Source organism: Buteo buteo, chromosome 10 (genome assembly GCF_964188355.1).
Source record: "Buteo buteo chromosome 10, bButBut1.hap1.1, whole genome shotgun sequence".
Lineage (NCBI taxonomy): Eukaryota > Metazoa > Chordata > Aves > Accipitriformes > Accipitridae > Buteo > Buteo buteo.
In genome coordinates this window covers 8016042-8031578 of record NC_134180.1, presented here as the reverse complement: position 1 = coordinate 8031578, position 15537 = coordinate 8016042, and the positions used below count along the sequence as shown (strand labels likewise).

General features: G+C 39.1%; 1 protein-coding gene across 14 annotated transcripts in view; it reads left to right on the top strand.

Moving 5' to 3' along the window:
* Window positions 1–15537, top strand: part of PRRC2C (proline rich coiled-coil 2C) — an 80346-nt gene that overhangs the window by 18995 nt on the left and 45814 nt on the right. For 11 of the 14 annotated variants that reach the window (XM_075038443.1, XM_075038453.1, XM_075038450.1 and 8 more), the window contains exons 2-9: window positions 2943–3110; window positions 4342–4519; window positions 8199–8305; window positions 11403–11540; window positions 13491–13741; window positions 14126–14205; window positions 15184–15317; window positions 15401–15488. In XM_075038443.1, coding sequence (XP_074894544.1) covers window positions 2996–3110; window positions 4342–4519; window positions 8199–8305; window positions 11403–11540; window positions 13491–13741; window positions 14126–14205; window positions 15184–15317; window positions 15401–15488 — 1091 coding nt within the window. In that variant the 5' untranslated portion in view covers window positions 2943–2995. The remainder of the gene's footprint in view (window positions 1–2942; window positions 3111–4341; window positions 4520–8198; window positions 8306–11402; window positions 11541–13490; window positions 13742–14125; window positions 14206–15183; window positions 15318–15400; window positions 15489–15537) is intronic. The other 3 variants (XM_075038455.1, XM_075038447.1, XM_075038456.1) reach the window with 1 other exon arrangement.

Genomic DNA, 15537 nt, shown 5'->3' with positions numbered 1-15537 from the left:
AGTCCAGTTTTGCAAGTATATCTTCTTTGGCAACTGGTATCAGGTCTAAACTTAGTTAAATATGAATATATTGACTGCTCTAATTTAAAAGACCACTGTTTGCAGTGCTTGTTTTATTTTCTGTAAGTCAGATTACTGAGGGATGTGTGTTTTTAATCAATTTAAAATATTCTGATTCTTTTTCTTTGTAGTGGAACTTTGAAAAACTTGTCAAACAGTATGAATTTTAATACTCTAAAAGGCATAGTCCTCAGCTGTAACGAGCAGACCAATTTTTGTAAAATTGACATAAAAAATAATTTGGCATTATTGGGGAACATGATCACTGCCTCCTGTTCTTTAAGCTATCAAATGTTCTAGAAAGAACAATTGTTACAATTAAGATTTGTCTAAGAATGAATTCTGTTTTATTCCATGAAGAAAAGAGTTACAATTAAGATTTTCCGTGTTTGATCTCTACCAGAGGTATAGGCTTTGGAAAGTATGATAAAAACATTATCTTAAACCATCCTCAAACTGCCTTCTGCTCTGCCTGCATCTGTTAGGGCTTCACTGCTTTTGTGAATTGTGGGGGGCAATAAATGACCTGAGTCATCGTCTTTTTTTTTTTTTTTTTTTCCCAACTTCTAGATTATTCACCATTGTGAAGCTACTTGTTTACAAAATCTGGGGCTAGGATTAGTCTTGGGCTGAAAATTAAAACTGTGTGTGTGTTCTCACTTGAAAGTGTGTGCGAGCATAGCTAAGTATCAAGTAATTATAGTGTATTACTTGATATGCTTATATGCACACCTGAAAGCTTGTTTGCCACCCATGTGCTCCTGGTAATTATCTGCCCAATACCTACTCCTCTGATGCTCAAGGATGAATGTGGTAGACTCTTTTATCATAAATAGAAGTCTGGGAGGAGAGAGTAACAGGAAAATTGAAGGGAAAGAATCTGCCAGGTTCTTTCACAGACATTTTACTGAAGACCTTACGATAAACTGGGTTTCCTCATAGAAGAAGAGGCTAATGCAGGGCCTAATGTCTGATTTAGACTCCAGCTTGATAAACTAGTCTGCCTGGATTCAGGTCTCCAGACTAGCTGAAAGCAGTTGCGTGGCCATGAATAATAATAATGGGCAAAGCTTGACATGTTGTTGAATTGCAAATAAGTATTGGGGCAACCATGAACAGTGAATGGTTGCTTGAAATCTGCTTGCCTGGTAGCTCCAAAGATAACCATGTCTAAATTTGTGTATCAGGCTGGGGTTTTTGTGAGGTTTGTTTTTTTTGTTTTGGGTTATTTTTTTCCTTCCCTGTGCCTGTAATGATGTTTGAGTAGTCAGCTGTGGCTTCCAGTGAAACCTTGCAGCCTCAATGTGTAGTTTTTTTGATAGATAAGAGATGGCCTAACAGCCATATCAGAGTTCTGTGTTTTGGTTTACATGGTCCACTTGGTGAGCTGGGTTCAGCTTCCTTCCATCTTGTATTTCTTTTTTTTTGATGACATGAGGAATGGCTGTTGGTGTAACACATTCCGCTGAAATAGCCAAATGCTGACTAATTTGGCAAAAAAATCTGGGAGAAACTTTGTCCTTGGGAGATGGGAGAATATATTTCTTAGCTATGTATGTGGCCCTGTATAAAGCTGAAGACTGTCCCCTTTGCAAAAGTCTTCATGGATTGTAATAGAATAGCATCTGGCCCAAAATCCTGCTGAAGCTGGACCATCCCAAGGTTATTTGCCATCTTTACTACTTAGTCTTGTTGATCATGGCTTGTAAATTAAGGTAGAAGGCATTCCTATATAAATGAAACTTAACGTCCCTGGCCTTTTGACATTGGTTAATGTCTGTCACGACCAAATAAGTGCTTTATTCTTTGGACTACTTGCCCATGCAGACTATTCTTAATACACGAGTGCCTTGCATGTGAATCCAAGTTCCTTTTGAAGGCCTTCTGAGGCTCTAAGTTTGACCAGGGAGTTTGTTGATCACCAGAGGGTTTCAGCAGGATGTACAGCTTGTCTTACTTATTGCAGTTTGCTCTTAGAATGAAATGCAAGAGTATTTGAGCATATGTAACTGTTCTGGAATTCATATGGAAATATATTAAAAATTGTTATTGTAAGGGTGGTAGCAGGGGTTTTGGGTGGTGTTAAGATAAATCGACTATATAATAATGTTCTGTTTAAGTGAACACTCACTTGTGTTCCTGTCTGATGATGAGCAGCAACTCTGTCAAGTTCCTTCTAAGAACTTCTAGTGAAATATCAGTGATAATTACTGGGTTCCTTTTCTCAAGGCTTGCTGTTCTGGGGGAATGAGGGAGGAGAGGGATGACCAGCTCTAACAGCCCTGTAATTTACTGCTGCAAAAAGAATAGTGTAACTCTAGGTTTAAGGAATTGTTCACCCTCCCTGTCTGAACATACTGTGTTCCTAGTTTTGATAAAGAAAACTTCTGACTTGGTGTATTTAATTTCTCTAGCTGTTGAGTTCATGATAATTTTAATTGGGAGAAAAAAAACAAATTCCAGAAATACGGTACCACAGTTAATGGTATCTCAGCACTTGGCTGCAGGAGTGGGTGAAGTCATTGAGCTTTCCTGGTGGGGAGCTAGCTGCTGGTGGAAACTTTGTGTGCTTTTTTTTTTTTTTATGTGTGTGAGATCATGGACAATATTTACCACTTTTACAGTGTTTAATATTAATTAAATGCTGACCCTCCTGATTTTGTGATGTTCAAATTGTGGAGATGGAAATACTTTAAAATTACATAGTGTTACCTAAGGCTTGGGGTTTCTAGGGCTAATGTGTTCTGTGGCATCTCCGGTATGCTTAAATGAAACAGTGCTAAGAGTGTTAAATATGCTCTTCCTCTTTTGCCTTATGAACTCTGTCTTAAGTATTGGCTTATATTAAAATTATTTTACTTTTCTGGTGTTTTTCTTTTCAGGCAAATTTTGAGGGGTGAGCAGGAAGTACCAGACTCGATGAGTTTCCATCGAAATGTCGGAAAAGTCAGGCCAGAGTACAAAAGCAAAGGATGGAAAAACAAAGTATGCAACACTCAGTCTGTTTAATACTTACAAGGGAAAATCACTGGAAACTCAGAAAACCACAGGTGAGTAAACTGGCTGTAGTTTTGCATTCTATTTCATCATTACTGTAGTACTAATTAAGAGTGCAAAGTATATGAGCACTTCACCACAGCAAGATTTTTGAACTGCTTGATACAACAGTTAAGTAGAAGAATTCTGGAAAGCAATCTTGATTACAGTTTCTGGTTAGCTATAAACAAGAGTATCAGTTCAGGGAGACAGCATTTGCAATCTAGTAGGAAATAGAGTATAGATAAATAAAAACTGGTTTATAGCTGCAGTCTCTATTTGTTATCAGCATATGACATGCCATTCCCCAGCTGTGCTTCTTAACTGTATTTCGGAAAACACTTGTGGTACTGGAGGTGTTTGATTAACAAGACAATGCTGACTTTCAGATCAGGTGCTTTGTTTTGCAGACAAACACTGGGTGAAACTTATACTGAAGTTTCAGATAAGGCCACTGTGGGCCTGCTTTTTCGTGATTGATTGAATTGAGAACCGGGGGGAAATCACACTCTGAAGGCTTTTAATTTGATTTGACATACTTGCCTAAATTGAGGGGTGAAAGAGGGGAAGCTCATTCAAACTTTGTTAAAGTTTGCCACAATATTATTTTTAAAAGTTGAAACTGAGATTTTTGTAATGATACAATGTGCCTAGGGCAGTATCTTGTACCTGTTCGCCTGAGATGATTAGTGGGTAGGCTGAATGTCCCGTGTAGTCCATTAGCTTCATATTGCTCTTTTATACCTGTGGTCTGGAGTAAATGCAATTTGTAGCAATGTTTGTGCAAGAGCAGCATCTGCTAACTGAAACTGACAGCAAAAAATAAATGGGCTGGACCCATGTGGGTATTTCTGGACTCATCAAGGTACATTAAACCCCAAAAAGGAGCAAGAGAATGATGCTTGTCAACATGTTAAAGGATATTAAAACATCAACATCACATTTTAAAGGGCTCCTCTAGCTTTCTGTCACTGAGCATTGTGTATAGAGGTGGAGCCATATATCCCTTTTAATCTCTGGAATAGGCTAACCATAGTGACACACTATTCAAAAAGTACTCAAGTTGTCCCAAACCAAGTATTTTATAATTCCCGTCTTTTAAATTAAATTATGAAGAACTTTGTGTTTCTAATTCTTACATTTTCTTGAGTTTCTTGCAAAACATTTTTAGTGATTTGTACAGCTTTGCTGAATACTACCTGCTAAACAGCATTGTTAACTTGAACTTTCTGTTTTGGCATGCAGTTGCTGCACGCCATGGATTACAGAGTCTTGGAAAAGTTGCTATTTCAAGGAGGATGCCTCCCCCAGCTAACCTCCCCAGTCTCAAAGCAGAGAACAAAGGCAATGACCCTAATGTGAACATTGTGCCTAAAGATGGCACAGGATGGGCTTCAAAACAAGAACAGCATGAAGAAGAAAAGTAAGTGACCAATGAGATCAGGGTTGTTTTGCTGTGCTATTTCTCTCAAGCTTTCCCAAAACAAGGGGTGGGCAGGGCATGGGAAGAAATTGGCTCGACTGTCCTCAAGATAGCTACCAGGGAGGAAAGAAGAATCTTGCTATTAGGGCGATAGTTTAAAAGAATAACAACAATAATAACCACACTTAGGTTGAAAGCAGTATGCTTATAAATTCCATATAAGGGGATGAGTGTTTCCTTTAGCCAACTGACTTGGGTACCTTTGTGTAAGTTTTGGTGGCTGCTTAAGGGAAATACTATAGCATGTTTTTGTAAGATCAGTGTAATCAACTTAAAAGTCTCTTGGAACTCTAGGAGGAACCCCTAGGCACACAGCAGCTAAGTTAAATAATAACTTGCAAGTTTGTGAGAGTATGCAAAAATCTGTTTAATTTAGTGTGATTGTGCTGATGTATGGCAGAGGAAGCTCAAAAATTCTTGATTTGTACACATTTGTTTGAATCTGTGCTTTTCCTAATGGTTCTTAATATTTGCACTTTGATTAGTATGCTATAAATTCTACAGACTTACAAAATTTTCTGTCTTAAACTTTACACTGTTGTTTCACACTCCCCCAATATGTGATACAAACAAAATAGAGGTGATGGTGATGCACTGCTGTATACTGTGTATAATATAATTTCCCATGCTTAGTACAGTTTCATCTGCTGAGTTTGTTTCACACTTGTACAGGAGGTCACCTAAAGAAAATAGAGACTAAAACTTTTCAATAATCTAATTAGAAGCCATTCTAAAGCAAAAGTTTTTTCCATGTGAGCTTAAAATAGGATATGCTTCTCACTACAAAAGTAAAACTGGGTTTTAAGTGTTTATTCTTTGATATATGAATTGTTCTGAAAAACCCTTGAAGATAGGGACACTGATTGTATGTCACTAGCACTTGTGAAAGCAAAAGATGATTTAAAGGTTTTCTTCCCCTTCTTGCTTTCCCTTTATTTCTCCCTGTATACTTGCCTACATTTAAATGTCAATTTTTGACATCTCTCTGAAAAGCTGTTAGACTTCAGGAATATACTGTTGTGTTTAGCTTTTTATTTTAAGCTTATGAAACCAAATTTGTAATTTTCTGCCCAGTGTTTTGTATGGTACTTTAAAAACATCTTCCTAAACTTCAAGGTCACTTATACTTTGTCTAGTTAAATCGGTGTTGAGCCAGTAGCTTGTTTGACTAAAGCACGCTTTATCTGCATCTTTGTCTGCCTTTCCATAGCCTGCTGCGTGTGTTAAAAGTATATTCCAGTAATTGATGTTGCATTTAAAAATAAATAAATAGCTGTCCCTTATCTGCAACTTGAAGGTGTTTGCCTTTGTATTTTCATATGTGTTGTTCTGATAAAGACATCGAAGACCACATACAAGTAAAACTAGTGAGGGGGAGGGTTTTGTTCCCAGGAACACGTATGTATGCCCAGGCCACGAGTAAATTCTCCTCAATTCCTAAATGCATTTGCTCAAGTCTTCGGACCATCTTTGTAACTACTACTATATTTCTCCAATACTTCAACGTGCTTATAAATGCTGCAGTTCACATGTAAAGTGTTTTGGTATTCTTGCAACTGTATGAATAAAGGTAGCTTCTTGGTATCAGCTTGCTTTAGTTTAATTCTTTTTCTCTTGTATCACTGCATTGGAGTTCACATGTGTGAGCTGCTGCCTGTGATTACAAAATTTTTTTTCTGTTGCTTTCCCAAGTTGTCATTCTTCTTGTGGGTATTGCCTCAGTCCCTTTTTCCTGGGTAGTGCAGCCTGTTGTGTATTGATTTAGTTCAGCTAGCACCAAGCTGAGTTCCGTTCAGTTTTGTTTGTGTTCAGTTTTGCTGGAGCGTGCCCAGAGAAGGGCAACCAAGTTGGTGAGGGGCCTAGAGCACAAGTCTTACAAGGAGCGGCTGAGGGAGCTGGGGCTGTTTGCTCTAGAGAAGAGGAGGCTGAGGGGAGACCTTATCGCTCTCTACAACTACCTGAGGGGGGTTGTAGTGAGGTGGGTGCTGGTCTCTTCTGTCAGGTGGCTGGAGATAGGATGAGAGGAAGTGGCCTCAAGTTGCGGCAAGGGAGATTTAGGTTGGATATTAGGAAAAATTTCTTTACTGAGAGGGTTGTCAGACATTGGAATAGGCTGCCCATGGAAGTGGTTGAGTCACCATCCCTGGAGGTATTCAAAAAGCACATAGATGGGGTACTCCATAACATGGTTCAGTGGGCATGGATGATAGTTGGACTCGATGATCTTGAAGGTCTTTTCCAACCTAAAAGATTCTATGATTCTATGATTCTTTCCCTTATGAAATGGTACACCTATAGGACAGTGTTTGTATAACTCAAATTCTAAATGGGCTTGGCTTTGAAACAGTAGAACTGTAAGAAATAAACCCGTAACAGTCTTGTTCCTTGTTTCACTTCTGAGTGGCAAAGTACAGCAACATAAGTTCGAACTTCCGCAGTCTGTTTAGAAAATGTGCAGCTGTAAGAAAATACAACTAAGTGGAAACAGGAAAGATGAGAATTTTTTTTTAAATTCTAGTAATCTGTGGAAACAAGTAAAAATTGCTTTTAGTTATCCTTGTGAGAAGCAAGTGTGTTTCTCCGCAGCAGGGGGGTTTTTTTGGTGATGTTGACTTCTACATCATTTCTGAGACTACTGTGTAGAGTTTTGGGCTGATCGCTGCAGAACCCAAATGGAACTGACTCCTGGTGGCAGTTCTCAGAAATTTAGGATTACTTTGGGATCTATTTAAAGCATTTACAATTGTTTATTGTAAGTTAACTTGACTTGATATTGCACTAGTTATCTTTTTACTGGTATAATAAAGTGATTCTAGACTCCTGGATTTGCCCTGTAATTTCTATTTTATCAAAAATTACTACTAATGAGCTGGAGATCTTGACTTGTAGACACTAATGCTTTGGAGTCTTAAGTTACCTGAATATAAAGATTTCAGAAATAGCTATTCTTGAAAGAAGTTAAACAACATCACTGAATCTGTAGACTAGGAAGATCTTCAAGAATATGCCTGTTTTTTATATTGGGCAAAATGAGTGCTTATGTCTGCCTCTTCATTGTTAAGATAGTGAAATTGAGACTTTGTTCTTAATAGGCTTAAACTTCTGGGCTCCAGTTCATGGTACCCATAATTTTTTCATGATGCCTTTAGCTTTCCTTACCAGTTTCTTTTACTTTGTAATTTCTAATATATATTTGCCTCTTTCAGTTCATGGTGGTCTTTAAGTGCTTTCCTCTATTAATTCCTGAGGCAAGAGAACATTATTCCAAATTACTCCCTTCCATGGTTGTAGATTGGTTGGTTTTTGATTGTCCAATACACTACTTCAAAAGTTATAGTTCTGTTCATGCCTGACTGCATTTTCTGCTCAGCCATTTTCTTTCATTCCTCTCCACTTTGGGAAATCTACTTTTGAAAGAATTAGCTAATTTATTCCAATTTTTAACTGTTACTATAACAACTCCTTTTATGTAAGAAAATGGTTTTTCTGCAGAAGAGTAGTTATTGGTTCTTCGACTGTGTAGCTACCTCATTTCATTGACTTGTTTGTGGTAGTAATCCTGATGATCTTATACCGTGCTCACCCTCTTGTATTCACAAGTGCTTTCTTCTAATTCTAGACAGCCAGAAGTGCCACAGGCACAGCCAAAACCTGCTGTTCCTGCTCCTCCAGAAGCAGCTCCTGTTGCCAAATCATGGGCCAACACCAAACCAGGTGGACAAGATGGTAAGTGATGTTCAAGGTGGAGGGGTTCTTGACGGGCCTAGCAGGCTGTGAATGCTGCTGTGAGAGACCTCCAGACTCAGCAACCATTTGAGTCTTAACCGGGGCAGTTGGGACTATGAATGCTGTGGAGGCAACTTTCTTGGCTGGAAGGTGAGCTGATCCCCTGTCACTCAAGTGAGCTCCAGCCTGATTTAGCAGCAGGTCTGACTGCCTTTTAAAGGTCTGGCATAGTCACCCCTTTCGGATTGACAGGGAAATGGTGGTGACAGCATAAGATCTTGAACGTGGCTGTGGTGAGGAGGGAAAATCTCAGTCAGTAGTTATAATGCATACAATTTTGGCATGAAAAGGAGAACCATAAACAGTTAGTGGTCATTCCGATCATAATTTTGGATCATTTTGTGCAAAATGTGTATGGTCTTGCTTCTATTTAAATGTCTTCTATGCGATATTTTTCCCTTTATTTTATAGATTCCTTGCTTATTTTTTCAAAGTGATAGTATTTAAGTAGGGTTTATTCTGGGAAAAGCATTAAAGGTGTGTTTTCGGGTTTGTAACATAATTGTATTAAAGGATGGAGAACTATTTCCATTAGTGTGAATCTTAGCTTGAGTGTTTTCATTACAGGTGTAAGATCAGAGCTAAATCTTTAGCAGATGTTTTTTTAATTGTTTGTAGAGTGAGAGGTTACTTAGAATTCCTCTGTCTCCATTATGAATGTTTTATTCCTTAAAATTTGAGGCTTGCAAGCTTTCTGTGGCTATAACATAGAGTTTTGGCTTCCAAGTCGAAGAAGTGAGCTCTCTTCTGGGTAGAGATATTGGAATAGTAAAATCTGAATTGCATGGAGGTAACTTCTGAGCCATTATATAGAGTTTGTTAACATTGCATATCGAATTATTTTGCCTTTTTATGCAGTGTTAGAAGTGACAATTCTAGATTTTCCACTCTTTGCTCTCCTCTCTAATGCTCAGTGTTTCCTTTGTTGTCAAGTATAGGAACTCTCTTCCTTTAAGCTTTTACAGGATTTTCGTAGAATAAAAAAAAGGAGTTAATACTGATGCAAAGTGATCTGCATACCAGCCTTTCTACATAAGCTGATAAGATCATCTCTATGACACAGGAAATACTGATTCGGCTCAGTGGCTTCAAAATGCATTTAGCTAATAATTTTTGTAGTTACTATGGCAGCTTCTGTGCCAAGCCCAGATGGCACCCTCATTTCTTTCAATTAATGCAGTAGTGGGTTTGCTGTTTCAAGAAGAAATACAGAATAAATTGGCATCAGCTGCTTGCTCTTCTCCTCAGTTTGAAACGCGGGATACACCTGTTGTGTTCATGTTTTCCTGATCTGCAGTTGGCTGGTGGAACTTGTAGCTTTTCCAGATGCCTTGTATGCATTCCAGCAGTCATTCAGCTGGCTGCCTTATGCTCTTTTAAGACTGCACTTGAGTGAGGCAAGATTAAATCCTTCTCTGATACTGTTGGTGGCCATGTAGAAAGGAAAGATTTCTATAATGTAATGGCAGCATGTATTTTTCAGCTTGTGCATTGGCTAAAAGTTGGGGTTGATTGCTACCATAACATTTTTTAATTCTTTGACTTCTTTCAGAACTGTTGGCTGACAATCTGGCTATTTCAGGTTGATAGGTTAAGTGCTGTCAAGCTGATCACTGAGGATGCCATTACTTTGCAATTAAAATATTGTTGCTGTTACTGCTGTAACAGACTGCTGTTAAAGTCTACTGCGTAGACTTGAGCAGAAAACATTTTTCAAGGTTCATAAAACTCATGAATGTTGCATGCCACAGGACCTCTGAAGAGGCTCCCTTGCCTGGAAGGCCATCCGGTTAGTGTGACTGCAGTTTTCAGTCCCGTTAAGCAAGTCATTGGATGTAGCTGCTTGGTAATGTCAAGAGTCCAGTGTCCATTAACAAAAAACAAGTTAATGTGATCCGTAGTATGTGAAGTTGGAATGAAGATTGAAAGATTTCAAGGCAATTTGTAGGCACAGGGGTAAATAGTGATATTTGCTGTCATGCCTTTACAAAGAAAGTACAAAGAGTAGGAGTTTATCCTGTGCTTGACTCATAATCTTAAGGAAAAAAAACCCATCAGGAGATCCCTGCATTTTATTGTTACAAAGGATTCTTTCACAGATCGGAGAGAACAGAAGCTTTCTAGCTGTTAGCTAAAAAAAAAAAAAAAAAAAAAGCATATCATGGGGATTGGTGGGTTTTGGATGGCATATGTCCAGATCCTTTTTTGTGAGTTTCCGCTATAATCCATGTAGCCTAATACAATGTCACTTATAGTAGCCAGTAATAAAGACAGGTACAGGAACAGGGTGTTATTCAGGCTGTTGGAATAGAAATCTTCCCTTAGGAAGATTATCAGTGATTTGGTACTAGTTGACCTAATAGGTCAATATCCATTATGTGTAGGGGGGGAGGGGAGGTGTGAGAAATTGATTCTGAGTAGATGCTAACAAAACCTTCTAAAGAGGAAGACTATATATTTGGCTTCCCTACCATGTGCAACAGAAGTCTAACATTCCAATCCTGAGTTATGATGTCAAGGGTTTTAGAAATCAAAGAATGCTATGGTTCTGATAGTTTTCTCATAATGTAAAAACTGCGGCCTTTTAAAGTCCTGAAGAATTATTTGTTTTTATTAGAACAGTAATTAATCTTAAGGGCTTTTGCAATAATATAGTTTCCCATTCTTGGGGTTGACTATAGTTGTAGCATAAAATGAGGGAAATCTTTGTCTGGAAGGAGAAGAAAACAGTGTTAATAGAACTGAGGAATTTCCAGTATTCCCTGTGTTAAGTCTTGTTCCGTTGTCCTTTATTACTTTCTGATGCTTCTGGATTTTTCTCAGCCCCAACAGGTGTGATAGTTGGCCTAGTAAATTTAACAACTTTGGTAGCAAATGTGAATGCTTTACAAGGATTGCTCTTCACTTATGTGAATTATGTTGCCAGTAAATTAATGTGGCTTTAACCTTCACTTTTTAAGGGTGATCAGGCTTTTATCACTTTCTGAACTGTTATGACTACAGAAAGATGTGACTTTGTGAATATCTTGCTGCGTAGGTCCAGCTATTCAAGTAAATAGTTATTTCCAGCAAGAGTTTCCCAGTCTGCCGGCAGCTGGGGATCAGGAAAAGTCAGGGAAAGAGAAAGATACACCTGAAGAGCTCCACGGATCAGGACCCAACTTGCGACCACAAAGTAAGTATATACTACAAATTTTTGTGAAGTTGCGTGGGTGTGTAACTTGTTTATTACAGGATTACTTGTGCCCTGTACAAAACAAATTGACAATGAATTGACTGTTTTAATCAACACACTCCTACACTAAAGAAACAGATTTTGGGGGCTTTCTTCTGCTTTACTGTGTTCCTGGTGTGTGGAAAATAGGGTATTTGATCCTATCCTGCAGTTCATTTTCTGTTTTCCCAACCTAGTCAGTACTCCACTTGTGCTCCGAAGAGCATTTGTTAGTTGTACAATACTGGCATTTTCTTACTTCTGGCTGCTAGAGGTTGCAACAGCTAAAATATGTATTTAAACAACTCTCCTAATATTAACTAATTATATAAATCATCATTAGGGTTGTCCCCAAATAGTTAGTTCTCATAAGAGAGTAGCCTGAAAAATCCTGAATAGGAAGTTTGATCTACAGGATACCAAAAGAGTGGACTGATTTGAAAGGCATTGGCATCTTCAGCTCATGGCTGAGGTGCTCTGACTAGGTGGATCTGTTTCAGCTGGTGGGGATTAGATCTAGTGAAAACAACCATAACAGTGCTGGGTTTAGATGTCTCTGAAGAAATGTGTATGAATTGCTTCCCCAGATCCTTTTAATGGGGGGGCATGTGGGATTGTGCTTGCTTCCAGTGAAAAACAGGATTCCTTTCTTCCTCAAAAGCTTGTTTTCGGTGAGGTTTGATGGACTAGGGATCCTTTCCTGCAGTGTAGGTGGCACTGTCTTGTGCCAGTGGTAGGCAAGATATGCCCTGCTTTTAGAGGGCTTGGGCTCTCAGGGAATCCTTAACTCCTTTCTGTTGTACAGGCCTCAGTTTTGCTTGATTTGTTTGTCAGGTCCTGCAGACTGAGGCTATGTGCTTGTTCATGTCCTCACCTGATTTTGATGTAAAGAATAAGCATGTCAAGAAATTTGAGAGATGTCCAATACCAAATTAGCTATTTTCCATAGCTACGCATATCTCTTCCAGCCTCCTACAGGCAGTTACAGTTTTGGTTGGCACTGTGCATGCTATATTAAGACCTTCTTTCAGGTCTGACAGCAGAAAGCTGTCAGAAAGCATGTAAACCAACATGGTGAGTGTTGCCCCTTTAGCAGCTGTGCTCCCCAGCAAAGATAAGTGGAAGAACTGTAATGGATACATAGGAGTGTAGTTTTAACACTGCTTAAAGGGTTTGTGCCCCTAAAGGAGCATTATTTACAATGTGTGTCTGAATTTTTGTTGGTCCCTGTGGATCTGAGCACTACTGCTAAGTTTACTCTTTTTTTTGTCATAACCCATGCTCTGTAGGCAGAAACTCCTAAAAGAATGGACTGCCTGGCACAAGTGATAGGTCATTAAAATCCCTTTTCCTGGACTTCTTGCTAGACATTCACACCCAGAAGTACAGCCCTCATTACTTCTATTCCATCCTTATCAGACAGAGATACAAGCCAGACTCTGGATACCTGTCTTCACTTAGATTCTAACGTACAGATATATGTCATTTTGAGCTGCTTGAGAGTTTTATGGTAGGCCTTTGCCGCTTAAGAAACGTGATCTTTCCCTTGACAGCATCTTCTCACTGAGTCAACAGTGGCCCACTTACCACAACTAAATCTGTTTTCTCTCCTGTGCTATTATTAGTATCCTTCCTAAATTGCATTGTGGTTTTGAAGGTAGAGTAGGGCAACTAGAGCAGTCTATAAATTTAACTCTTAGCCTTCAGGAACACAGCTGGATATAGGGCTGAAGAGGATTAGAAAACAGCCTCTGTTTTCTCAAATGACCATTGCTTGTTTCGGTAGCAAATATGAGCATGTGTCTGCACAGATCGCTGTGTCTCTGAAAACTGGGTAGGAAGAATGTGTTTTTCATCATGCCCATCTGTAAATCTGTAATATAAAGTCTGTTCTTGTTTTTTCTTGTACTGATTCTGTCCATGCAGATGCTACTAGTTGGAGAGAAGGTGGTAATAAGAGCAACTCGCCCAGTTCTCCAACCGACCAAGAAGCTAAGGCTCTTGGTCAAGAAGATGGTAATGCTACACCAGCAGAACAAAATGACAGCCAGAAGGCAGCAGAAAAGAGGGATGTGCGGTTACCACAGGTCCCTCAGCCCAAGCTGAATGGCCAGCAGCAACCGCCTATCTCATCTCAGTACAGAGCAATGATGCCACCTTATGTAAGTGATGGTTACATGAAAAGTTTTTAAGCAGCAGGGATTGATTATTGGCTAGCGTGATTTCCTTATGCCCCTTTCTCCTCCCTCCATGGAATGCTTAGCAGTTCTGCTAGAAGAGGTGGGATTGCAACCAACTCCTTGAAGGATGTGGCTACCTGTTGCTGCTCCTGCTACACTGAGTTTGAACTTGTCAGGAGTTGATCAATGCTTGTAATCACTCCACCTTGGTGACTTGATGTCACACACTTGCGATATTAAGCAAACTGTCTTGAGTGAAGAGTCTTGCTTTACTTCCATTGTGATTCCTTTGATGATCTCAGTATGCTTAATGCAATGATTTATTTTTTTTTTAATGAATGCCTCCTGTTTTTAAACCTTTCTTAGATGTTTAATCAGTATCCTAGAATGGCATATCCTCCTTCCATGCAAGGTCCAACAAGATTTCCCAATTCTGAGCCCAGCAGGTAAGAAACCTTACAAGTGTTACTGTTGTATGGGTATGAACTCTGACTCAGTGGAGAAGGGGGGGGGGGAATTTGCACTAAGTATATTGATTACGATTATACACTACATAAGAACTGCCACTGGTTAGTCTCACAAGTTTGGCTTGTGTGGAGCAGTGCCATGGAGTGATTTGTGTTTGACAACTGCAAAACTTGAGGTAATTCTGCACATTACAGGGGTTTTGATTGGGAAGAGCAGGAGTCAGTTGGGGACACCTTTAAAACTTCAACCAGTATTTTGCCTGTAAAAGGACTCTTTTATTGTTATAATGAAAGTAGTTAATTTCTGGTTCTCAACTCTACTGCTCTCCAACTAATGCATTATAAAACTGTAGAACTGTAATGCATTATAAAATTAGTTTTCCTCCTTTCTGTGCATTTCTCCATAGCTGAGGATGGCTGTGCACGTGCATGAGGAAATAAGGGATGCTATAGGCAGTAGGGTACAAACTTTGATGGGTGATCTGTCGTTGGGATCAGGAAGAGGACAGGATGAGAGGGATGACTGGGAAAACTTGAGTATAGGAGTAGGAAGAAGATACAGAACCTTTGACAGTGGGAAAGCATTGAAAAGTATAAAGAAATATCTCCGAGGTGGATAAATTGGTGTTAAGAAGGATGCCAGATGCATGCAGTTTGTTGTTTGAAAGCTACAAGGCATGTGGTTTTCTACTGTCAACTGATGTTTGGCTTGTTTGTGAAGTGTGCAAGCAAGACTATAGCATCTAATCTTTCTCTTATATAAAGAACCATCTGGTGGTGTAGCAGTAATTATTTGAACTACAGTACTCACACACATGGATGATAGTTCACATTTATACTGTATTTGAGAGAACAGTACTGTATACTTCAAATAATTGCATACAATTTGACCTTTTATTTAGTCATTTTGTGGATAAATAGTGACAGTGGTCTTTGTTTCTCTCTTTGTTATTTTAGAGGGCCAAGGGGAAGAGGACCACCTTCATGGTGTTCAGAACCTATTGAGCGCCCATCCATTCTTAGTGCTAGTGAACTTAAAGAACTTGATAAATTTGATAATCTAGATGCTGAGGCCGATGAAGGCTGGGCTGGTAAGCACATCAAATTAATGTTTTCTGTTATGTGTACATTGAATCTTTCTGAAAGATTAATTGAATATTTGCTTATGCATCAGGTGCTCAGAGTGAAGTGGATTACACTGAGCAGTTGAACTTCAGTGATGATGATGAGCAAGGAAGTAGTCAAAAAGAAAAGGAAAGTGGGTGAGTTGCTTGCCAGTTGGGTGTGAATGCCACTTAACTAGCTTAGCTT